The sequence below is a fragment of the Scophthalmus maximus genome, chromosome 19 (assembly GCF_022379125.1).
Source record: "Scophthalmus maximus strain ysfricsl-2021 chromosome 19, ASM2237912v1, whole genome shotgun sequence".
NCBI classification, from domain to species: domain Eukaryota; kingdom Metazoa; phylum Chordata; class Actinopteri; order Pleuronectiformes; family Scophthalmidae; genus Scophthalmus; species Scophthalmus maximus.
Genome location: NC_061533.1, coordinates 16,635,433 through 16,660,903, shown reverse-complemented (window position 1 = coordinate 16,660,903; position 25,471 = coordinate 16,635,433). Strand labels below are relative to the sequence as shown.

Here is a 25,471-nt window from a genome sequence, read left to right as displayed (position 1 = left end):
TCCAACATACCTCCCTTCCACCAAAAGGAAAATGATAATGAAACAACATGAAACAAACTCCACGTGCATAGCCCAGGTTGTGCCATGTGTCAGAGTCACAACCCTTGTTTCAGGCCTCATGAACGATGTGTAATATTTTTCAAAGAGATGATTCATTCTGCTTCACAGATTAAGGCAAGGTGCAGGTGGCTACAGAGGGTCAAATTACATCAGCTAGAATTCATAGAAATAGTCATTTATTCGGCTGGAAGGTGTTCAGTGTTGGCTGCTGTTAAAACTGATTTTTATCAATTAGTGGGCTATAGTGGAGAGAGCAGGACCACGGTCCGGAATACTGCGCTCTGATTGGTCCGGGCGCACAACTCGTAATGTTCAGCGCTCCCATATAAACCCAGGCAGACTTGTCATCGGCATCTGTCATGCAAGTCAAAAGGACAGCGAGGAGTCCACCAACGTAGAGAAGATTAGCTGGCAGCCCACTTGCAATATAGCCTCCGTCTTCTCTCTGGCTTCGGCGCCGCGAGAAGCTTCTTTTTTTTTTTTTTGGAGCGTCGTTCTCATGAATTGCACACGGAGCGGGAGGCGTCCCTGCGCGTTCACTTGTCTCGTCCGCGCTGAGAGGACGATGCCTCTGAGGACCGGACTTTTCCTCCTGATGCTGCTGCACGCAGCCGCGTACGAACTGGACCAGAACGAGTCGTACTCGCCCCGCAGAGCACGCTTCTCGGCCAACAGCCCCTGTGAGTATCCGTCACACACCGTTACCACGACGCGCAGCCTCACCTTTGCTCGCTCACTATGTGGAGCTTTCTCTCTCTCTCTCTCTCTCTCTCTCTCTCTCTCTCTCTGTGTGTGTGTATGTTCTCCTCTTCTTTTTGGCCTATGCAGCCTTTTTCTGTCTGAATGAGCGCGCTGATTGAGGGAGACGGCTGCGGGATTTACGCGTTGGGGTCGTTGCCTTGTGTGTGTGTGTGTGTGTGTGTGTGTGTGTGCCGGTGTCCTGCCGGCAACAGATGAGCATGGAGCTCGGTGCCGACACCTGGGAGTGCAGGCTGCGTCCTGCTGGTCGTCTTGTCGTGGCTTTGGCTTTGGCTGCTGCTGCATTGGTCCAACTATTCAGCATTCGAGTGGACTTCGGGGGGTCTCTGCGCATGAAACACCAATCTCCTCGTGTAGTCAGAAGAAAAAAAAGGGAGAAGGGAAAAAAAGAAAGAAGTAGGCTACACCTTTGTACATTTTCTCCAGACTGCATCAGGGGGAGAGAGAGGGGGGGGAAAGCCACAGTGACACTGGGGCTGTGCCTTTTTGAACAAACAAATAAATGCAACCCCCGTCAGTGGACATTCATCCCTCAAAGAAAAGAAAAAATCCCCTGTAATGAGAGCAAAGCATGAATCTGCACGGCTTCATTCAAATGTAGACTTTTTCTTTCTTGCCACAAAGGTACAAGCCCGGCGATGAAAGGCAGCCAGCGTCAGGGATGCTGCTTCCCTTCTGCAGGAACTGCTTCATCATCATAAGATTTGCAGCTCACTCTCTGTATTTTGAGAGCAATTTCGAGAGGTCCCTGATGGCCGACAGACTTTATCTGACTGTGCAGGTCAAAAAAGACGGGGCCCCAGATTCAAAGTCTGCCAAGTAGGCTTCGGATTCTTGGTGACATTTCTGGATCCTTATTACGAATTATTTGAGTTCGGCTGCTTGCCATCTCAGTGGATTCTTGGAGGAAGTATAAGGAAGGCCAAATATCAATGATTTACTGATTATGTTTTATAGCCCTGCCTTGGTGTAACATTTCAAGTTGGCTGCATGGACATAAACCTGTGTTCCTTATGACCAAGATTGGCCTCGGGTAAATGGATGCAAGGACTCAACGCAGTTGCCTTTAAAGGTTTTACAGAGCTGAGTATCAGGGTTACTTGTGGGTTAATCAGCCAAATAACTTTTACAGTCATGTGATTCTCCTGAGATGAATATGGCAGCCATTTCTGAGCATGTATTCCATCATGTACATGTACATGGGATCAGTTCTAATTATGTGTATACTGTACGGACTGTGACACCTGCTCAGTTAATAGCTCAGAATATTAGAGCGGCTTGGAACCAGAGATCTTAAAATCAGCTTGACAATTACGGCCTGTGCAAAATAATTGAAAACAGAGTCTTGTGGGGCCTTGCATTTGTGTGTGTGTGTGTGTGTGTGTGTGTGTGTGTATGTGTGTGTTTGTGTGTGTGTGTGTGTGCCAGCGGTACAAGTGTATGTTTGTGTGTGTCCACAGGCATGCCAACAATTTTCAGGAAAGTCTTTGGTATTTCTGGTGCTGTTCATCCAAGCTCTGCTGAAAAGACTCAAACAGTGGAATATAGGTGCCTGCCAAGAGAAAAGTACAGCAGTGCCAAACAGTGTCGGAGACTCTCAGAGTTGTAAGGTGTCCAATCCCCAGTCGAGTCACTGTTTGCCCCGGGTGACTGTACAGTATGCCTTTTGTGAATCACCAGCGTATGAAAGTTCTCTTTTGTTTGTCGCATATTTTGGCCAGGACCCCGGCAACCCTCGCGTAATGAGCTCAGTGAGTGTGCAGTGATTCCCAGTGAACCCACTGTTGGCTCCCCTGCTGACGGTTCATTCTCTGTGCCCACAGCAGATGTGGCACGCTGTCTCAACAGTGCCCTCCAAGTTGGCTGCGGAGCCTTCGCCTGCCTGGAAAACTCAACTTGTGACACAGATGGCATGCATGACATCTGCAAGTCCTTCTTATACAGTGCTGCTAAATTTGACACTCAGGTATACGCTTTCATTCATTTCACAAAGAATACGTACACTACGCCATTGTGTGCACCTCTACGTGCACTTGAGCTGTGTTGTATTATATGGGTGTAACTGGCAGAGCAAGAATGTGTGAAGCACTGCGTTTTTTGTGTGTCTTTTTTTCACAGGGTAAAGCATTTGTGAAGGAGAGCCTTAAGTGCATTGCCAATGGCATCACCTCGAAGGCATTCCCCACCATCCGCCGCTGCTCCACCTTCCAAAGAATGATATCTGAGGTCCAAGAGGAATGTTACAGCAAGCTGGATATCTGCACTGTTGCCCGATCTAATCCAGATGCTATTGGTGAAGTGGCACAGCTGCCAAGTCATTTCCCCAATAGGTGAGCTCCAACTCCACTGTACATGTATAAACTGTATAAGTTCATCAGTGTTATTGAACGGCAGAAGAAAATGTCACATTGGACAATGTGAACAATAAGACAGTAAAATGAATGTGTTACTAATGTAAAATTAACGGGAAACATGTATAAATATCCACATTGATACTTGTTTTATCTAGCGTTACAGATGTGATCTATATTTGTACCGATTTCAATATTTTGGTAAGCATCTGCTTCATAAATTCTCTCATACAATGAAAGAAAATACAACAGGAATATCAAGTTTAGATATTTTGATTCCTATTATTGTGGTAATCCTACATGTAGGACTGCGGTTTGGGTGTGGATCCACATGGATCAAAAAAAGAGCGCAGGGCTTTTGAGGTGACTTGAGCCAGGATGGTCACTCCCATAAGGATGACATCAGATATTACAGCACATGTGCAAATATATATATGAACATTTGACAGTACAGCAAGAAAACCATGGCGATTTCTGTCCCTCTTAAAAAATGATTTCTGTGTTGTTTTGTGTTGTTGTTGTCCTAGGTTTTACGGTAAGCTGCTTCAAAGCCTGATGGACTGTGATGAGGACACGGTGGAGCGCGTTAGGACCAGCATGGTGTCGCGGCTGGGCCCAGAGATGACCATGCTTATTCAGCTGCTGCAGAACAAGCCCTGCCCATCCACTGCTGCGGCTGCAGCTGCCGCCATCCCAACTGGAGTGGAGGGCCGTGGGAGCTGGCGCTGGTCCATGGGTCCCCATATGTACAAGATCCAGCCTAATCTGCGAAACAGAGACTCTGCCAGTCATTTTGGCAAAAAGCGCTCTGTCGGTGACAGCTCTTAACTCCTGCTCAGTTACAAAAAAAAAACAAAAAAAAACATCCACACACCCCTCAAAACATCACGAAAGATCCTGTATTTCCTAGGGGTGATAAAATCCATTCCTCCGCTAGACTGGTTACAGAAATATGCCCCTCTAGGGAATGCCGGAATGTCCATAGAGTTTATATCAGAGTTTGATTGTTGTTATATAGTATATCCTACACTTTAGGCTTGAGAGAATCCCCCTTCCATCGACTGTTTCCAAACGTGTCCGCTCACAGTCAGTGTGTAACGTGTGGCTGTTGCGTCTGTGCAACATGGTCCCGTTCACTCTTCTTCACCATCTCCAACAGAGATGAATCCTTACAAAGTCTTTCGATGCCAAGCAAAAAAGGAAAGAAAAAAAAGCGGCCATAGTGGTTCACGCCTCTAGAGCACAAGTCCATACTTTAAAAGACAAAACACAATCATTTGTTCATGAATAGAAATTAGTAGTTGGGATTATTATTAGTTTATTGATAGGAAAGATGTATTGAATATTTCTGCAATCATATTGTGAGCATGAGATGTGGAAATGAGTTTCATATCTATTTTCTGACACTTAACACTTAAATGTACTGTATACTAAGTTATCTGAGACAGCCATAGCAAGCCCTCTAAAAGAGAGTGCTCACACGGAGTGAGGTCTGTAGAGGTTATATCATAACCTTTGAGAGGTTACCTTAAACTGACCAAAAAACTTCAAACTGCCCTGACTGCTATTCATGAAATACCAAAATAGTGTATAGCTATTGCACTTATAATTTGTTTTTTGGGTTTTTTTCCGATGGCAGATGTTGTCATGGTCATGTTTCAAATTATCATCCTGCACATCCTGCATAAGGCGTGTCCAGGTCATGGCCAAGTCTGACTATCAGGAAAAAGAAATCCATTTTGCATATCTTGTATCCAGACACTTGTAATGCATAAGACTGTTGAGCTCTACAGTATATGCGGGACCATGTTTAATGGAATTCTGTATCCATGTTCTTAACGGCATGTGAAGCGGTTGTGTATGCGCAGTAGCTGATTAGCGAGTTCACCGATGAGACTGCGAGCAGCCATCTTCTTGGACTGATGAGCATCATTCTCTGACGTGAATCACGTGACATACACACCGGCTTCCGGTGTCAAAGAATGAGAGTGACTATTTAAAAAAAACAAAAGCCTTGTTGGATTGATATTTATTTTCCTACTATATTATTTAATGTTTGTTTTTTTATTTTAATGCATTAATGTAGTTTTTATTAGTTTACGAAAATAAAATAAAAAGCAGTTCAGTCATGGCTCCTATTTGAACAAGAGCTCTATGCCAAAAAAAAAGAAAAGGAAAAAAAAGGTGAGCTGACACTCTGGTGACTGAATGGGACCCATGTCATGACTCTGTGCTGGCCATGGGGGAACAAGGTTGGTCATTCTAGTCAGGTGATCTACTTTATGGGTGTCACAAGGGACCACAACAATACTATAGCTTCATCTTGACACACTTTCTGGTTTAAAAATGAGGTTGTTGTTGTCGTTGCAGCAGCTAAACGTGCACGTTCAGTGCTGGGGGTTTTGTGTACTTTTCTTTTCTTTTTTAAGATTGAGCAGGCACCAGCATAAAGGAACCTCACGGTGATGTTTTTTGGTGGTTCTGCACTCATTTTTTATGCATTCTTTGCATATAATGAAATTCATATTCTATAGATGGATAACTCGGTGTAGACAGATTCTAGTTGGAGCTTCATCTCGTGGATTTTGTTCGTGTTATATTTGATTTTTATCTCTTTCTTTTGATGTTACACTGTAGAGAAAGTCTCAAAGTACACACAGTAGTGCTTACATCCGCTTCAGCTCTTGATTGTCTTTAAAGCCCCAGAAACTTTGTTTAGAAATACCAATTATTTTTTTAATAACAATGAATATTCTGCATTAAATATGCAACAATTGGTATAATTTAGCAGTTTGATCCGACACTAGCAAAAAGTTGTCGTCAGATTCTGGTTCAAATGTTGGCGAATCCCGATTGGTGCAAGGAAACATGTGACGCACAGTTTCTGAGTGATCGCCACCCACTTCAAACCTGCGAGAGAGCGCAGGCCAAACAGCGCACAGAAATATCTCGTGAAGTAACCAACAAGACGCCGATTCATGTAGGACGACATCCCTCAAAGCTAGAAGTTGATGTTACCAAAGTCTTTGAGAGAGCGCCGTCGTCCAGGATCGTGGTGACATTTAGGTAGTTAAGGTCACTCTGAAGGTTAAACAGATTTAACTGTTTCTTTAGATGAAAAATAATGCTAAGTAAAAAACAAGGTTTACATTAGTATATAGTATATACGCTTGGACTCTATAGAAAACAAATAAAAAGTTAAAAAAAGGTCCCTGTAGACTTGATTCATTATCTTACATCCAAGATCCAGACAATCATTCAGAATCAGTAAAGAGCCTCGGCCGCTGAGAGGGGTCTTCATGCTGGTGTCTGCCTACGTGCTAGACGGAAGGTGGTTCAGTGAGATTATCAATGGCTCAAGTTTGTTTCTGTTTTGCAGTATTTTGCAAATCTTTGTGCACATTGAAGAGGCAATATAGAGATTAACTCTGCACTAGGGCTGGTTTCAGTTCACTCTCAAGCAGTTTGAGTCTGAAAATTCCCTTTTTTCTTGAAAAGTCACACCTCTGCCAACCAATCTTTACATTGTCTCTATAACAAAATTATAAGGAAGTTAGTGAGCAAAAAGAAAATGGACACATACATGAAGGGAACTGAACCCAGTCCTGTTTTGGGAAGGGGGAAACGCTAATCTATATATTGTTACATAGTAATTGCATTTTGGATTTATACGAGAGAAGCACAAGCCAGAAAAAGAGATGTTTTATTTTTCAGTGTCAATTTAACAGCTATGTTGAAATTTCCCAACTATGCAATAATCTCACACACAAAGGATTCACAGCAACACAGAAATTGACCTTTATTGCATTCAGTGCCAGCTGATGCCGTGTGAATGAGGCAGCAGCTCTCACGCTGCACTCACAGTGTGCAGACGTCGCTCCTCCGCATCGCTTTCTGCTCCTGTGGTCTTTGTAAACCGCTGTTTCTTTTGTCCTGTGGACCTGAACATTTCTTCTTGTGACGTTTGGTGTGAAAGGCAGTTCTGAAGGAATCACTTGGGGAGAGCTATAGTCACACTGTAGTACATCCTAGCTTACTATTTTATGTTTAATATGCACTTTGCATCTTAACCACTATAAAGGGCATTGAAACATTCTGCACACGCGCAATTTGAGGCATGTTTTATTTAGCCTGTGGAAAAGCAGTTAGAATATTTTGCATCCTGAAGGGTCGGGCTTCTTCATGTACTATCGATACATATGTCTGTATCTTTGTTGTCCATGGGTAAATCCAAAACCCAACAGCTGCTGCTAAGCTGTTACTTCCCTGTATGATGCTGTCCAGATGCTTTTCGAAACCTGTCAACGCACAGTGAGCTCCGCATCAGTCAGTCATTTGCATTCAAGCATTTTCTTTTTTTCTGGTGTCTATTCATGTCTTCATATTTATTTTCTATGAACATTCCTTGTGTCAAGTATATTTGGCAAGGGCAAATTGACTGTTTCCTCACCACGTCAAATGTAATGGTAATTCCAGAGAATGTACCTGTACACTGAATGTCTGTTTTGACAAGAACATGCCCAAGTTAGGTGACCCACGAAGGCTATTGGTAGGGAAAAAAAAAAAGTGACTAAGTATAAGGCTTTTGATTTCTTTCTGTTTCCGATTCGATTCCAAGTAAAGGGTTCTTAAGGTGGTACTGCAGTATTGTTAAACTGACCCATGGTGACTTTTGTGACACTATTTCTCCTGTCAATACTAGAGACTAAAGACTCCCTCACTTCTGGCGCTTCATGGTACTCTTTTCCTCTCAAGACTTGAAATAGACTGATAAATGTTGTTGTGCTTAAAGAAAAATCAAAATGCTTCAGTGACTAGTAAAGTTTATTTTGTATTCATATATAAGTGACAGTTATTTTACTATTGAATTCAAAAAGTTATCAAGGATTTATGGAGATTACTGAAGTTCCTGATACAGATGCTATGTAAACGCATGATTGACCCTTGTGAACCACTTGCACTTTAGAATATACCCATATACATATATACCCATACTGTGTATATGTTTGGGTTTTTCCTCTGTACTGAAAAGTCATGGAAGATACAAATGCATCAATTGTGTGTCTTTTGCTGATCAGAAATAAAATATTTATCATATCTGGCATATGGTATGACATATGTTGCTTTGCTCATCTTTCGCTCATTTGGATCCATCATCACTCGCATAGATTTACATCAACACTGGACAACTTAATTTAAATGTATATCCTTTAACGCGTCGACATTCAGAACACAACATTCAGAAATGTGTCTCTGACTTCAGGATCTTCATGAAACCTAAGTTTTTCCCTCCACTGATGATAAATAAGCTTAGCGATGCATTTGCAGCCTGACTATGGTTCGCAGCAATGGCATTACAAATACAAGCCCCCTCCCCCCACAAAAGTTTGAGAACGTGCTCATTGGTCCCACAAAATCCACAAAACACATAGAAGTAGTAAACTGCCATGACCTGTTGAGCAAGACATTGACATTGTTCTCTAAAACATTCAGGCTGGCTTTTCTGGTTTCACTTTATCACCATCCCCTAAAAAACCAGACCACAAATCTACAATAAATGTGTCAACCGTGACTCCACAATAGTATCCAGGGCTCTAACCATTTCTAATTTCCTCTGAAACATTAAAAGAAAAAAGGGCAGAAACAGTCCTCGATGCTGCCATCATCCCAAACACTTGGCACCAGATTTTTTTTAAAGAAATGCATCTGTGTGGGTTTCAGCTTCAGCTGAACAACTCGGGGGGGGGGGGGGGGGGGGGGGGCTGGAAAAGACAGTTAAGTTATCGTCAACTGTCTGACACCAGGAAATCAGGCACCAGCTGCATTTTGCTGTTGATTGTTGAGTATTTTAATATGTAAGGGTCCAATCTCTAAACTCCCCACAATGAAAAATCAGGCCCAATAACGGAAGGGCTCAAGGCATCACACTGTTCTTAGTTGCCTCAGTAAAATTACACATATTCTTTCGATTAACACAATTCAAATGCCAAGAGTGTGTTGCCGTGAGATTAGCGTGTCATGTGAGAGTAACAAGTGTCATGTGGACTCAAGGTGGCTGGCGAAGTCTTCTTTTCTGTTCACGTTATGTTTCACATAACCAGTTTCCCACATTGACATCAGCTCTATTTCTGCCCCGTGTCGTAAGGCCGATGCATCAAAATGATTCACCTCGGAGGTGATGAGCCAACATGACAGCAACCCTCCTCCTCTAGTCTGAGCTTCTCTAACAAACCAACTGCCGCTGCTCGAGCCAGGCTTCATCTGAAAAGGTGAGCTGCCAGGTTTCCAACACTTGTCAAGGTTCCCTTTTGAATAAATGTCCTCTGAAATCACCGTTATCTCATCGTCTCTACCACGGACACAAGAGTCCTGGCCATATTACATATCCTCAGAGTGACAGAATAAACAGTACAGAGTCTTCCTTTGTCCTTGTGCATGATTTCCCAAATGGTGACGTTACAGTTTTTATTCTTTATGGACCGTTTTATGTTACAGTGAGGTTGATTTCAAATCTGTATAACACCCTGCTTACAAGATGTTTAATATATCAGTTTCCTTGAGCTTTCTCTTGTAAGGATTGATTTTCAAAGACCTGTAATGCTCGTGCTGAAACTGATAAAGCAAACACTTCAACGGTTCACCGACATCGCTTCGGTGCTCTGTGTGCGTGTGACAAATCCTGCAGGAGCCGCGGAGGAAGATGAAGGATGCAGACACCAACCTCCCGGTGAAAATGAACTTTCTTAAACTTGAGCACAAACGAGCTGAAACTGCAAAGTGCCCGTTTGGTTTGAGAGCCAGAGGAAAAGAGGGGGCAGAACGCAAAAAGGCTCCGTGGACGCTAATCTCAGTCAGAGGGAGATATAATTTCATGCCTATTTAGAGGAGAGTCCTGAAGGGCTTTCTCGTCAGCCGCGTTCCAGTCTCACGGATAGGTGATGCAGCAGCTCTGCACACAGATTCCATCTCCTCCTTTAAAGAGACATCCACCCTCAACCCATCAATGGATATAACACGAGCGCGGTGGACAGAACAAGAGAGTTTTTGAATTTCTTTATACGGCGAGTGTAGACATCTGTCTCCCGCTGAGTCTTTCTGCCCGGTTACATTGCTGCAGTTACGTAGTGGGCAGCTTTTAGAAGCAATTGGGATGGAATGACTGCTCTCAACACACAGAAACCTCTTGTTGCCAGGAAACATTTGAACCGATTTTTGACCCTGCCTATTCACTTTGTTGTCTGTTGCTTGGACTGCTGCCGAGTGTATCACCACCCTGACAATTACAACCGGAGCAATAATGAATAATGACGAAATTAGAATATCATTATGCAGATGCAATTCATACCATCTGCTTGTGGGTTGCTGTTTGTTGTTTTTTTTAATTCAGAGACAATGTTACAGTACCTTCTGCTCCTGAACAATGTTGTATAAACCATCTGCATGTGCATGTGTGTAAAAAATACATCTGCCAGCGATAGGCTCACGGCGTCACGCAGAGATGAGATCGAATGTATGCACGTGTTTCTACACTGATTTTAACAGTGGTGTGCAGAGCACCGAGGGGAGACGCATGCCTGCCCTCCTCGGACAAACACTGACCCTGCAGTCGATGATCATAAATGACTGTGAAGCTTCTGCCCACAATCTGCAGGCAAGCAACAAACCCACCACTGTTTGTCACTGTTTTAACACTTGATCACATTCTGAGGGAGGGAAGCTATGTATCCATGGTGCATGCATTGTGTCAGCAATTTGATGGGACAAAATGAACAATGCACTGTGCCTAGTGCGGTATGGCAATTGCCTCTCCCCTCTCCCAGTGTGTTTTATATTCATTATGTCCTTCTCTTTCCCATGAAACTTGTGGCATATTCATCAGCAGTGTGACAAATTAGATGTGCAGTGAAATGGAGTATGACTGAGAGCAGTGGAAGATTAGATCCACTCCAATCTTACCCAGCAATCACCATCCCTTCATTTCTATGGGGAAATACCCAAGGACGGGGAAGAAAATTAGATCAAATTTTTACTGGAGAAAGCGCTGGAGTGGCAGGGGAAAGAGATGAAACAGAGCATTTTCCATTTCTGCCAAAACATCTCTCCATTTGACTTGGAATCAAATGCAACGCAGCTTTTGGTTTTGGATATGCTGAAGACATTCACCCAAACATTTACTCTGGCTGCAGAGCTGCACATAAAACATAGGTAGACAGATCAATTGTAAGTAATAGGTTCACTGCATTATGTCACCATCCATTTTGCACAACGCTAGGCCATTTGTGCACCAAATGTCGACCCTAGTAATCAGACTGATGGAGCAAATTGAGATTCATATTCAGTCACTTCAGTGTTGCAGCTGAAATGCTCTCAAACACTTCCAAATGTGGCTTTTCTCTTGCAGCACCTGACTGTTTTAACTACTCTCCAGGTGAACATTGAACATAATATAAAAGATGGGCAGGTTTTATCAGTGTGGATGAAGCACATATAGTTTTAAATATATGATTTCTTTAGTTAGATTTTCTTAAGACTTGGAAGAATACTACAGGGCCATAGAAGAGAAAGTCACCTGTAGGATCTTCTAGAAAAAGATTTCAAGTTAAGATCAAGTGTGAAGGAATAGACGATTGACGAGGTTGAGATTAAGATAATCTACCGCCTGTGTCTTAAGTTTCCTTTTGTGTTGTTTAGTGAAACGCTCCCTGCATTGAAATGACACTGAATTGGTTGCAAAGGTTCATTCAAATCAGTGTGTCCAGTCATTTGTGAGCTGAACATGAAATGCGATTCACAGGACCACTCTGTGCAACACTCAATGAACGAATGACATTCTCTCACTTATCGATCATCCAGTGTGAATAAATCCCTCGTCTATCAGAGCGCTCGGATTCAACACAGTGTGGCAGAGACATCTAGTGGCTGAAGTGCGGTCGCACCAAATTCTTCATACAGGTCCAAAAAAAGCCCTCCAGCATGCAGAGTGTAATTCCAAACAACAGGTCAAATTCACAGGCACTGCACACCTTAGCCGATGATGATGTAGCTGTCATGTTTGGTCATATCAAACTGAAATGGTCATTTCACATATGTCATTTTGGTTGTTGTTCTATTTTCAGAATGAATCTGCTGAACTTCCTCGTCCATAATTGTGGTCGTAGATCCACAAATGCAAAAACACTTCTAAAACAACCGCTGAAAATTGTTGTTACAGAAGACATAGGTAAACCGTGACAGTGTTAAATAGATGCCACATGCTGTACGCTCAATATCTTGCGTGTAATATTGAAGTCGTTTTAAATTTTCACTCCATTGCGGTACACCGCAAACATTACATGTGATTGTGTTTGTTCATCTGCAGATGTGGTTTAAACATACCGAAAGACCAGCGCTGACTTTTCTCTTTTGATTCTGCAAATTGCCACCACGGCATCATTCCCAGGAGGGAACAACTGAGTAGGACAGGCAGTCATGGTTGAGGTGAGATGCTACTGTTTTCTGAAGCACTGGTGCCGTTAAGGATGCAGCCCCAGGAACGGGTTGGGGCGACATTTATCTTGTCAGATGCATCAGAGGAGTTTGCCAGCTGATGCAGGTGATAGTGAGTAAGATTTGGAAAAAATGACTAATACACCATAGTACTATTATTAAAATGTAAAGTATGACTTTGACGAAGGTAAGAATGACCCATGCTCTGTGTCATAAGGTGATTAGGAATCTTCATTGTCAGTGTGTTTCTATGTCAACCTAAGTGGAGAGAGAATATAAGAAACACATGTCATGACTATACTGGATGAGTCGTCACCAAACAGTTCGAGAGTATCTTTAATTGCATATTAGCCAAAGGAAAAGATGGGTTCAGTTTCACTCAGTGCAAGGCGACTATATCTCCTCTTTCAGCTGCTATCAGCCTCCTATTTTGCCGCATGATGAATTAGGGGATATTTTGTGGTAAACTGCACTTAGCTCGCTTCTTATATTACAGTGAGGGGACATGCAGAGGAATCAATAGGAACGGCTTTGATTTTAAGCATCAGGAGTGACAGAAATGTTGCTCCGAGCCTTCGGAGAACACTGCAGTAGTGATTAAGTAATTTACCCATCAAACTGGACACCCTGAAATCCCTTAGGTGTCAAACAACTCACAGTTAGCTTGTGACTTCTTTTGAAGTTCAGGTTTCTTGGTTTGTCAGTATGAGGCACTTGTTTCACAGATACAGATACCGCCGACGCAGATGTTGAAGCCCACACCTCACAATCCACCGAATGCAAAAATAAATAAATGAATTTCAAAAAGTAAAGTCACGTTTTTCCTATTTCAGTATAGCAACAAATTCAAAAAATATTTCCTAAAGGGCATTTTGCATTTTACTATGAAATACTCTATTATTAACTTTTGTAATTGTATTTCAGTTGTGTGAATTTACACATTAACATGGAGAGAAAGTGAATATCCCTATTTTAATCTTTTATCTCACATAACTAGATGCTAATTTCCCTTTAACCCTCTGAGCCCAAACCTGTCGTACACGACCGAAAATGCGTCATCTTATAAAAGTCCTCATGACATTTGATCAGTTTATGCCAGCAACTTACCGTTTGTTTTGATGTGAAGGTGACACTTGCGCCGTTCCAGGCTTCCGTGCGACCGTGGCCCTTTCAGTAGATCTGTAGTGCGGCCTGGAACTTCCGAGTCTTTTCAGAGACTTTGTCCAACATGTCCATGATGATAAATCCAACATTGAACGACTTTGATGATCATTTTCATCCTGTTTTCCAAGACGTAAAAGGCCACTGTTGCTGTTAGCGGACTTCTAGCCGTCCATTTTAGATCAACTTGACCAATCAGAGGCTGTTGTCTACTGCTGGGAAAAAAAGATTTTACACTGAAAACAGGACCTCTCACTCCTCCTGTTTACTCCTACTACTGTGCCTTATTGGGTTGAAAAATCAAAGGACTTACTTGTACATAAAAATATACATAACTTTGGATTTGAATGTTTTGAATTGTTTTCCCTTATAGCGAGGCTTCAAAGAACAGCTTTCAAGAGGGAAAAATCTTCATCATTGTTGTTTGGTGTGACATTATAATGAATGTCTGTGAGATTAAATGTCCGTTTTGTTTTTTCTTTTGTGTTTATGGTCATATAACTATTTCTAACTATATCACTGTAGCATACATATTATGCTAGCATAGGTTGTCCTGAAAAAAATCAATGTATATAACTTGACTGTACTGTTGAGGTTTGACAAGCATTATCACACGAGGTGACGCCGCAGACCAAAAATAGGAAAATGAATGACAATTGATGACCACATTCACTTTACCAGACCTGTAGGCTTTTGGCCAGTAGCACTTCAGTTCACCAAGAAATAAAACCACCCCTCACTTTCTGGTCCAGCGCTATATTGAATTAGCAAGACTTCATAATAGCATTAAAACAAACAGACCTTGGCAATAAACAACTATGAATGACTCATATGGATTGAATTCGTGAATTAACGTTGTGCTATATGCCCCAGAAAATATGTACAAATAGGAAATGGGTTATACTAAAATGTAGGCAAAAAGTCTCTTTAACTAATCAAGTTCCAGGTTATCGTAATAAAACCTCACAATGATGAAAAATACTTCGACAAAACAAATAAAAGCTCTTCATTAAGTTTCTACATAGACTTTTAGATATCAATACAGTTATTGGAGGTGTTTAAATTTGACCCTTAAGCTGAACTCAAGGCCTTAAGGCTCGTTTAGACCACATCTGCAGCAGCTTTAAGTTGAACTCCAGACACAGGGACCTCTGAGGACATTTAGTCGATTTCTACAGGACACTGCAACTGGGTTTACTGAAGCCCCGGGCAATCAATCTGCTGCGGTTCGGGTGGCTTCTGAGGCATCAGATTGGTTTTGTTTCAAGCAACACAAACCTGTTTTCACATGTTGCCTCTTCTTACCACCCGGTGGATGTTTATTGCCCTTTTTTTTTTGTTCATTCTGTCCATTCAGCTCTTTTCTGATTTGATCTGACCCTCAGCAAACTGCTTAACATAGCTCTCCCCAAATGTAACCGGAGAACAGCTCCAACTGAACTTCACGTAACTTTTCAGGAATATTTAGGTGAATCGGCAACTGGCACTGGTGCAGTCAGAGAGAAGAAGCTCCTTAAAACTTTTAAACATCATATCCTTTTGATGGAGCAGCAGTTTTACCATGATACAGATGTGCATATATTATAAACAACACTGTGTCTAGTATCCGTTTATTTAGGACAGACAGAAACCATGATGCCTATTTTTTAAATCAAAATATGAGTTGTCCCCATTGGGGGTTTCTTTTCTTCATTTGTCTTTACTCATATTGCTCTAAAGAAAGGGTCACTCTGTGATCTGTCCAGTGACTGCTACAAAGCCCTGCAGTGCCCAGACCTGTGCATGCAGGTCAGCTCCACAGATCCCGCCGCGGGACAGCCCGTGTCTGTCCTTGTTCCTGTCTGCGCGGACGCGCGTCTCGGCCTCAGTCATGCATCGCGGGCTGGCGCCGCCGCCTCTCCACTTCCACAACATCAGGTGTAATGTTACTGTTTGTTGTGGCCCGGGAACACTAATAATGTGGCTGGAAAACAATGTTGATGGTAAGGCTGTTCAACATCACGCAAGATCACTCAACCACCCCCCCCCCCCATCACCCACGAAGACCTGATGAAGTGCCTGGCTTTGGCTCATGGTTTCTGTGTGCACTGAATAAAACAGATGTTTAAAGTGGAGAAGTTTAACTTGTGTCTACTGATGCAAATGCACGTTTCTACAACATTGTCGGCTACACACTTTTTTTTGGACAATCTAATATTTGTTAAAGTAAAGCTCCCCCCCCCCCCCCCCCCCCCCCCCCCCCCCCACACACACACACACACATACTAAGACCCTGATTCAAAACGACTTATTAACATCTCTGCACCAAGCAACACCTTCCCTGACACAGGACAAAATACAACTATTCACGCACAGAAATATGTTCCCGGGTTTATAGTTGACCTAGAGTTATGGAACTATGCGGTCTTATGTCTTAATTAAGCGTCTTGATTGCGCCTCCTCTCTGATGATGAGAGGAGTTCCTGTAAGGTGAGAAGAAGGGCAGCTGCGGAACTGCGCGCAGGGTGTTGGCCGGTGTGTCGGAGTAGGGGCGACAGACACATATCTCTCTCTCCCCTTCAGCCGGTCCTTTGAATGATTTCAATCTTCCAGGGCCCTCACTCATCAGTCAGTCGAGAGGCGCGTCCGGCAGCATCACCAGCAGCTCGGGCACAGCGCGTTGAACAAAAAAAGGATACAAACCAAACAATTTGCAGCAAAACTTAAAAAGGGTGGGCATGCATCCCAGTTCAACTCCAACCTCGACGCCCTTTTCGGTCAAGGATATTTTGAACCTGGAGCAACACAGGGACTTTGACAATGGATTTCTGGCGACGGACCAAGTTGTTCCGATGCATCACCATCACCACCACCAACATCATCAACATCATCATCAGCAGCAGCAGCAGCAGCAGCAGCAGCAGCAGGCTGTGTCCAGGAGCAGGGACTTCTACGTCTGCCGGCCAGAGCCGTGCGCCTCCGGGACGCAGGAGAAGCTCGACGCACACAACTCCGCAGCAGAGGATGAGTTCAACGATCGGGGTGAGACGATGGACACCACGGTCGAATCCGGTCCCCTCCCGCAGGCTGGTGGCTGCTTGTGTGGAGCCACAGGCCGCAGACGGAACGGGGCCTTTTTTGTTTTGCGCCTGATCCCATTGCAGGGATGAAACACGGCCCACGACCTGCCATCGAGCAAATGTTATTCATGCTTTTACTCAAACAAGCCATTATGGAGAAGCCCGCGTATTTATTATATTTTGCCCCAAAACATCCATGATTATACATTTGTGAAGATAAGAAGGAGCAATGAATTATGACTAACATCAATCATCATTAGTGTTGTTATTAGTGTTGTTTTTAAACCTGTTTCTTTTGGTACTTGTTTTTAATCTGTGGCACTTTGAGATTGCTTTAGGCAATGAAAAGTCCTTTATAAATGAAACAAATATCACTATTATAATGATGTGGTCGCTGTGATCATCTGCACTCGTTATAAATGGGGCGCACGCAGTTTTGCTGTGACGTTTCTTTAACTTCAACACGAAATTTCAAGTCCGGCAAAATTAGGGAAATACACACATATACTGAGACCACTCCTGTATTTTCTTTCATTTCTTATGCTTGTCGTTTAAAAACATAAGAAACAAAATTTAGAAACGCGTAAATTTAGAAAAACACACCCAATTGACATATTTCAGCCCAGACATTTGTTCCGACGCGTTGTTGCATCTTTATGTCGTTTTTCAAACGAGTAGCAGGAGAAGTCTGTGAAGTACGAATAACGTAATGCAAAATAGAGCCTGCCGTGGAAATAATATATGCAAACATGCGGTCTCTTGTAATAGCAAATCAATAATTCTGATCACCATCCAACAGATGTTTATTTTATTTAGGAAAATAAAATATCAGCAAATGTCATGAGTTTGTCTATCTTATGTATCACATGTGCTCTGCGTGCACGTGTTGGATTTCTTTCCTTCTTTCTTGACGTTTGAACGAACTCGACGTTTGTCCGTGTGTCTCCCGCAGAGACGAGCGGTGCCGACAGTTCACCCGAGCGCGACGGGAGCGCGCAGCGCAGGCCCCGGCCGCGCAGGAAGCCCCGGGTCCTCTTCTCGCAGTCCCAGGTGTCCGAGCTGGAGACGCACTTCAGGCGGCAGCGCTACCTGTCTGCGCCGGAGCGAGAGCACCTGGCCCGCGTCCTGCAGCTCACCTCCACGCAGGTGAAGATCTGGTTCCAGAACAGGAGGTACAAGTGCAAGCGCCAGACGCAGGACAAGTCCCTGGAGCTGGCCGGCTACGCGCCCGCGCCCGCGCCCCGGCGGGTCGCGGTGCCGGTGCTGGTGCGGGACGGGAAGCTGTGCGGCGCGGCCTCGCACCCGTCGCCTTACAGCGGGACTCTTGGACACTACGGCGCCGTGTTCGGGTGTGGAAGCGGCGGCGCGTACGGCTGCGGGTGTCACATCAACCCGCTGGTCGGTGCGACGGGCTGCGGCGAGGGGCCCTTCGTCCCCGGACACTGCCAGGCTTCCCCGGGGGACGTGAGGGCCTGGTGAGCCGCAGGGCCATCCGTGTTCTCTGTGGTACAAAAAAAAGCTATTCAATATTCCAGTGTCGTTTCTTTTTTTTTTGGACTGTATATTTTGTGTGGAATTGTGTCTGTTGCCTATGTTTTTTTCTCGTTAGGAACAAGTCAGAGGATAAACTTAAAAATCAGCTGATTGGTAAAATACTGTAGTGAAGACTACAGATTATTTTAGGATATTTCTCTGCGATAAGCCCTAACCCTAACCCTTCATTAAGATATGAAATTCCTTTTTGTTTTTTCAAAGGTTCGTTGTATTTTATATGAAATAAATATTTGACATGCTCCTAGTTTGTTATTTTTTCGTTGATCTGTTCTGACTGGTTTTTGAAAATGATTATCGAGTAAAGGAAGAAGAAATATTTTTGAAGTACTTTTACCAGTACAAAAGCAACGCTTTCATAAATACCAATAATATATATAATAAACCTCGTTCAATCATACCAAATTAAATAACACGCCTCGATCCGCTGCTTCCAGTGGAATTGTGTTATGTTCCTCATATAAGGTCCGATTAAGAACAACCCACCCGATTAGAAACCCTTTGGCTAATAAGTCACGGCGCTTTTCCTCTGCGCACTTTATCAAACACAGGCATCGAAAAGCTAATGGAGGCGCTGACATCTGACCCGAACTGTGCTGCTCTATCAATCTGAGCTCATTATTGTCCCATTCACAAATCCGCTGATAAGGCCGGGGAGCTTGTCCCGTCCCGGTGCTTTGCTTAGTAAACAAACCCGCAGACAGAGTGGCTCTTTAACTTTTCCAAACTTTCAATCAAACTGGAAACACTTCCAGTCTGACCTGTCACTCACCGACGAGCCGCAGATAAGACGACACTTACTTGCACTGCAAAAAAAAAAAAAAAAGAAGAAAGAAGAAGAAATTCGTCGGTTTGATTTGACTTAACATCGTTATGAATGATATGGAGACACTAGGCGGGATCACACCTTGAGCTTACACTATAGGTTGAAAAACACACTGGAAGCTGTTATGTATTTCATCCGAATAATAAATTGATTAATTGACATGGCCCGAGGAGGAGAAATCTCCATCTCTGCACAGATAAGGATGAAGCTGCAGACAGAGAGGAGACCAGGGACCCTCTAAGAGATCAGATAATGCCTTTGTGTGTGTGTGTGTGTGTGTGTGTGTGTGTGTGTGAGAGAGAGAGAGAGAGAGAGAGAGGAAGAAGAAGAAGCAGTTAAATTGCATTAATGTGTGTGTTTGAAAACCTCTCGGTTTTAAACAAGTAAACGGTTTTAACGGCCATTGCTGCCTTTTTGTGCAAAACTAATTCATTCCTGGGATCACAAATATGCGGTTATTCACAGGTTGGGGTGAGCACGACTTGAATTGGCATTCATATCAGTCAAAAGCATAGAAATGTAATCTTTCTTTGGGTTTTCCCTCCACCTCACTCTGCCTCATAGTCTACTATAAAAGTTGCCGTACCTGGCCTTTATTCACTCAAGCTGTTTAGTTACAGTAATCGATAACTTACTTACAAGGGGAATCTATATTTTCAGTTGAGCTGGGACACACTGATGAATCCTTCCAGTTTCGATCAATCAGCAGTTATGTATTGACCCTGCACTCTCACACTCACACACAATTTATTTGGTACAACAGGTTAATGTCCGTAATGGAGAGATTAGTGGACTCACACAGTGATGGTTGTACAACTGGGCAGGTCATTCAGGCATTCAGGGGAAGTTGGGCCGGCCACCCTTTGCTTTACCCGAGGAAATGCAATGCAGATATTAGGCTGAGTGATGCTGTCAAGTATCTGTTCTTTACTTGGCTCAGGGATATGATTCGACGAGGTTTTTCCTCTGACCTGTTAACTAGTTGAGCAAGATAAACAGGGACCAAAGCCAGACTATGGAGCCGGTTATGACACTCAGATGAAACTGAATCAGCCAGTGGGACCCCGCCACAGCAGCTTAGCCTATAGGAAGATGCCATATAGATGTATGAGGCCGGGTATCGGTCAAGCAGCTGTAAAATATGTCACGTCAGTTTAAAAGTTTAGGTTAGAGCAAGAGAAAGATGCCGCCTGCTACGGGGCCCATTGATAGGTCAGATTCAGATTACTTTATTAATCCCAAAGAGGGCAATTCATTTTTTCAGTCTGTCCCATCCTTGCAAAAAATATGTACATAAATAAATAGATACGTAGCTCACAACAGCGATCAAACATCCACATCAGCATCCACATCCACATCATGAACAAGCCAGTGACAGTGCACGGATCCGCGGGTTGCGTTAAGTAGCCTGATAGCTGAAGGAATAAAGGAATTGGCATAGCGATTCGTTTTTTCGTACAGGCCCATAATAGCGCGGGCCTGACGGCATGACCAAAAGTTCACTGGAAAGTACATGGTCGGGTTGAGTTATTATGTTTTTCAGCTTTCTGGACCACTCGTTTCTTCCAGAGAAAGCTGAGATCCTGTGACTGTGCTCCAGTGATCTTGGAGCAGAACTTGACAGTGTTCTGGAGACGGTTTGAAAAAGTTAAAAGACTCTCGATAAAAGTTTGATAACAGTCACATAAGATTCGAACACCATTTAACGTGAATGCTTGGTTTTGCATGGAAACCCCGACCCTTGTGTTGCGTATAACAGTGTATTGGTGACTGCTGTCATACACACATAACAAATAATGGACTGCTGAGGTGCTAATGGGTTGGAAAGTGGCTGAGAAAAATGTGGAAGAACAAGTTTCCTGTTGTTGAGAGAAGAAGAGATAGAGAGAGAGACAGAGAAGGTGAGGGGGGGGGGGGGGGGGGGGGGCTCTGACAGAGTGGTACAAATGAAAGCAAAGTCTCTGAATAAAGATGCCTGATTGCACTGTTATGATTTACATTTCATGAGGGTCAGTTTGAACAGAGGATGACGTGACTCTGGTCATCATTGAAAGACCCATTATGGTTCATTCAGGGGAAGAAAAAAAAAAAGGTTTTAACTCATCCTGTGAAGTCATCAACTTTAGAAAAGGCGGATGTCTCATCTTGGGCTGTGTATTGACGTCCCTTTAAATGCCCGACTGATAATCTGGTGTTTGTGACTGAGACGCTTTTACAAATCCAGGGATCAGTTTTCCTCTGTCCGACCGTCCGGCCAACTGAAATCATCATAAGAGAATGTTGATTCTATCCACGAAAGATAAGCACTGACGGTGCATAATCCGGCTTCTTTTAGACCCAACCTTTGGTAAAACAGCTCATTGTGTGGTTGTTCCCGTAGCTCCACGTGGCTGCTGGCTTGTTTACCCTGTGAGGACCCGATGTGTTGCCTTAAAGCTCCCTCTGTAGGGGGAGACTGAAGGGTTGAAGGTTTGTCTGTTCCTCTGCAGCCCCACGACGAAATGTTTGTTGTGTCACACACAACGCACGGAGGGAGGAACTCGTGCAGTACCCCAGGTGGAGGAAACAGTACAATGTAAGACTGATGCAGAGCAGATAAAACTGTAAGAAATACTACTGTTACAACAACAACAAAAAGTCTTGAGACAAAGAAATGGCAGGGAAACAACGGAAGATTGATGGCACAACAAGTAGCTGTGCCTTTAAGAAAACATTGTCAGCATACACTACCCGCTGCGGAAGACAAACGTCTTTCCAGGCGGAAGGGTTAGAGGTTCTACTATGTCATCATGTCTGGCGCACAACTATGAGGCTGAATATTGTCATAATGAACGCCTGGGACACATTCAAGCAGAAAAGAGGTGTCATTGTTTTCAAATGCGAGCAATCATGTGGATTGTCGCAGAATAAGGGCAGAGGATGACAACATCTTTAGAGCGCTACTCTTTTAGCCCCTCACTGGCCCCCACGTGAGCGTGAGATGCATTTTTTAAAGTGACCAAGAGTTTGTCTACACTTAAAAATAAGGGAGTTTTCCATGGAATCAATCAAGTTGCAAAAAAAGCAATTTTTTTTCTTCTTTTACCTGACAGTCTACTGTATGATCCAAAAAATACACACATAAGGGCTTTGAAAACAGAAAAGAACAACCGTGTCTAGACAGACTGATAAAAGCTTTCTGTGCTTACAGGTCAACACACTCTGCTCCTGCAGACAGATGGCTGCAGACAAAGGATTCAAGGTGAAGCATATCATTCGAATGATCTTAATGCGCCGTTGACAAGACAGCAGCTAATGCTTGAGAGGAATCTCGGTAGATTTAAAACAGACGGGTTTGTGACGATCTACAGACACAGGACAGAAACACGTTCAACTTTCACATCCGACACTGTGGCTCCACATCATATTGCACATGAAGTACACGGCACTTAACAATAGTCAAAGTGGGATAACAGAAAGCAAGTTGCTGCACTTTGAAATGAAACCAGTGATGATACAAACAGTCACCAGCAGCGTGTGACACTGTGGTGCCGGTGACTCCTTGGCGAGTGGTTGGTCGTTACAGGGAAGCTGGCGGAGTCACCCGGGGCCAGGGGGCACGGGGAGGACCACGTTTATCATACATGCATTTCCAAATTAAATGAAGCGCGAGAGGACTCCCAGAGGAGCGCAGACACTGCCTGGAAATGTCTCAGTCTCTGGAGAAAAGGTCAAGCCGAACCACGGAGAACAACAAATAAACAGCCACTGAACAATGACTGCGTCCGCTCAGGGGACGGTGAGCCCAAATGTGTCAAACTCATTAGTGCTGCAGTGGGTTCGACCACCCAGCAGCCGCAGACGACCGGGTTACTGCCCCGAGCTGAGGGAGGCATGGAACTCAAGACAGAGATCCATCAGACTTAAAGGACATACAGTTAAATTATACCTTGGAAAACCAACACATTTCTCACAATAACTTTTTAATATATCTAGATATGTTGATGGATTGGAGATACAGATTGTCGCTGGATGTAAGTCCTATATAGTTCATGAGAATACACCGTTTGCTTATTTTATAGGTAGAATATTGGAAGTTAAATTCCCTTGTTGTAGGTTTCTTATATGTCAATAGTTTACTTCTCAGTATTGCATATAGAACATATACATTGGTTGTCAAGCTATCAGATACAAAATCATGTATGAGCTACTATGAAAGAAACCATATATCATATTTCTTTTATATGACAAACTCTACAAAATATAAGTCGTTTTGAAATATATAAATAATGTGTAAATTGCCAAAATGAACAAACAGACTCATATATGTTGTAAAAATCGACAATATGTATGTTGTTCATTTTGTCGGTTAACACGAATAGCATTATCATATATATATATATATATATATATATATATATATATATATATATATATATATATATATAATTCCTATTTTGCATAAGACATTACAAGGTTATGGTAGAAAAGTGAAATGATACAGCAGTTTACAAGTACTTAGAGCCACTTGTCCCGCCTTCTTCACATGTCAGTGCAATGTGGATGAACCCGCCTCCGCTCCTGTATAAATTCAGACCGTGTGAGTGTGTGAGGAGACACTCTGCTCCAACCCCGTCCCCCGGCTGCAGCCCTCTGGCACCGAGAGGCCATCCGATCCTTGGATTACCGGATGGAAATGTCTGATACGGTTAAACCTCTGACCTCCTTCCTCATAGAGGACATCCTGTCCGTTAAGGACAGCACAGGATTTAATGGCAAATGCTGTTCGCACAAGATGGAAAGATGTTCACACTGGGCAGAAGACTCTGAAAAGTTGGCGGAGAATCTCTGTCCTCGGGAGACGGCTTGTGGAGTAAAGACAGGTGAGCTGCAGACTTTCACTGACAGGAATGTGACAGTGGATAAACAAGCACCCCCCCAAAGATCTTTGTATTGGATTTGAATTCGCAGAATAATGTTTTAGAGGATTGATCACAATTTTTGCGCGATACATTATAGGTCTGACCAGAGGTTGTAAATTAAGTTCTGAGGAGAGAAAGAGTATTTTTATTCAGTGTGGTGGTTGTTTACCTAATGATCATGGACATCTTGATGTGCAGACTATACCATACTGACGAGAAGAGCGATACGCAATGTAATGACCTGTTCCCATCTGTTCTTCACAGAGTCTCTGGACACATCCTGTCCCAGCACCTCGCAGTCCCGCGGTCTGTCCTCCACAGGGAAACAGAGGCGCTCCCGAGCTGCGTTCACACACCTCCAAGTGCTTGAACTGGAAAAGAAGTTTGACCACCAGAAATACCTGTCTGCCCCGGAGAGGGCTCACCTGGCCAGCACCTTAAGACTCACAGAGACCCAAGTCAAAATCTGGTTTCAGAACCGGCGGTATAAGACCAAACGAAAGCAGCAAACGTCAGAGTTCTGCAAGGATGTGTACAAAGCCGACGGACTGGGCATGAGAGAGGATTTGGTGCGGTCATCACTAATCACCTCCTTCTGCAAAGCCTACCAATACAGACCGTACCTGTGGGACTACAGGGGCCCCTGGGGCCCTACGTTATGGTGAAAGTGGAGCGGTGACTTCTAATCAGTACAGTTTATCTGATATTTAAGTTCAATGTTCCTTTTCAAAGTAGATTCTTTATTAATTGCAACTGAATCTAATGTGTGGCCACGTGTTACCTTCACCAGTCTGCCTTTTAAAATGGGTTGGCTAAAAGCATGTCATACATAAAATCACACAGATCTAGATTTGACCTCTGAAGTCACTTGTGGGTTTCTTGATTAATTCATCAATGAATAAACTAATGCTAATACATTGTATCTGCTTTAAAGGTTTTGTGTTAGAATATATAGAAAATACATTTTGGACAGTTTTTGGGAATACCTGTCAAGTTGAACTATGTTTCTGACAGTCTATATCTACTGGTTTGTTCTGCTCAAATATTCTGCTTGAATATTACTATATAACTATAATCTATACTATATATATCAAATTATACTTGTATATAATTAAGGTTAAATGCACTGTAGTTGAAGTAGTAGTTGTAGTAATGTTGAATTTGATAGCTATTATGGTATAAACTATATTATAAGAATAACACTGTTAGACAGTGTTTATACTGGATATGAGTCTGTGTGATATGAGGTGAGGGTGAAAGATTCTTATAATATGAAAATTGATCTGCTCATCAGCTATCTTGGGGTGACAGAGGAAA

At 43.2% G+C, this 25,471-nt stretch overlaps 3 protein-coding genes across 4 annotated transcripts; all 3 read left to right on the top strand.

Annotated features, from left to right (window-relative positions):
• Positions 1-328: 328 nt before the first annotated feature.
• Positions 329-4,070, top strand: stc1 (stanniocalcin 1). 2 transcript variants are annotated; one of them, XM_035640957.2, is made up of 4 exons: positions 329-740; positions 2,646-2,785; positions 2,938-3,149; positions 3,698-4,070. In XM_035640957.2, exons 1-4 carry the CDS (start codon positions 560-562, stop codon positions 3,996-3,998), a joined length of 834 nt encoding a protein of 277 aa, XP_035496850.1. In that variant the 5' UTR covers positions 329-559; the 3' UTR covers positions 3,999-4,070. The 2 variants fall into 2 exon arrangements, with proteins under 2 accessions (XP_035496850.1, XP_035496851.1); XM_035640958.2 differs by having other exon boundaries at positions 330-740; positions 2,643-2,785.
• Positions 4,071-16,384: 12,314 nt separating this feature from the next.
• Positions 16,385-18,661, top strand: nkx2.7 (NK2 transcription factor related 7). Its single transcript, XM_035640087.2, has 2 exons — positions 16,385-16,838; positions 17,829-18,661. Exons 1-2 carry the CDS (start codon positions 16,535-16,537, stop codon positions 18,353-18,355), a joined length of 831 nt encoding a protein of 276 aa, XP_035495980.2. The 5' UTR covers positions 16,385-16,534; the 3' UTR covers positions 18,356-18,661.
• A 5,177-nt stretch (positions 18,662-23,838) lies between these two features.
• Positions 23,839-25,074, top strand: nkx3-1 (NK3 homeobox 1). Its single transcript, XM_035641085.2, has 2 exons — positions 23,839-24,115; positions 24,419-25,074. The coding sequence occupies exons 1-2, from the start codon at positions 23,923-23,925 to the stop codon at positions 24,817-24,819; spliced, it is 594 nt and encodes a 197-aa protein (XP_035496978.1). The 5' UTR covers positions 23,839-23,922; the 3' UTR covers positions 24,820-25,074.
• The last annotated feature ends 397 nt before the right edge of the window (positions 25,075-25,471 follow it).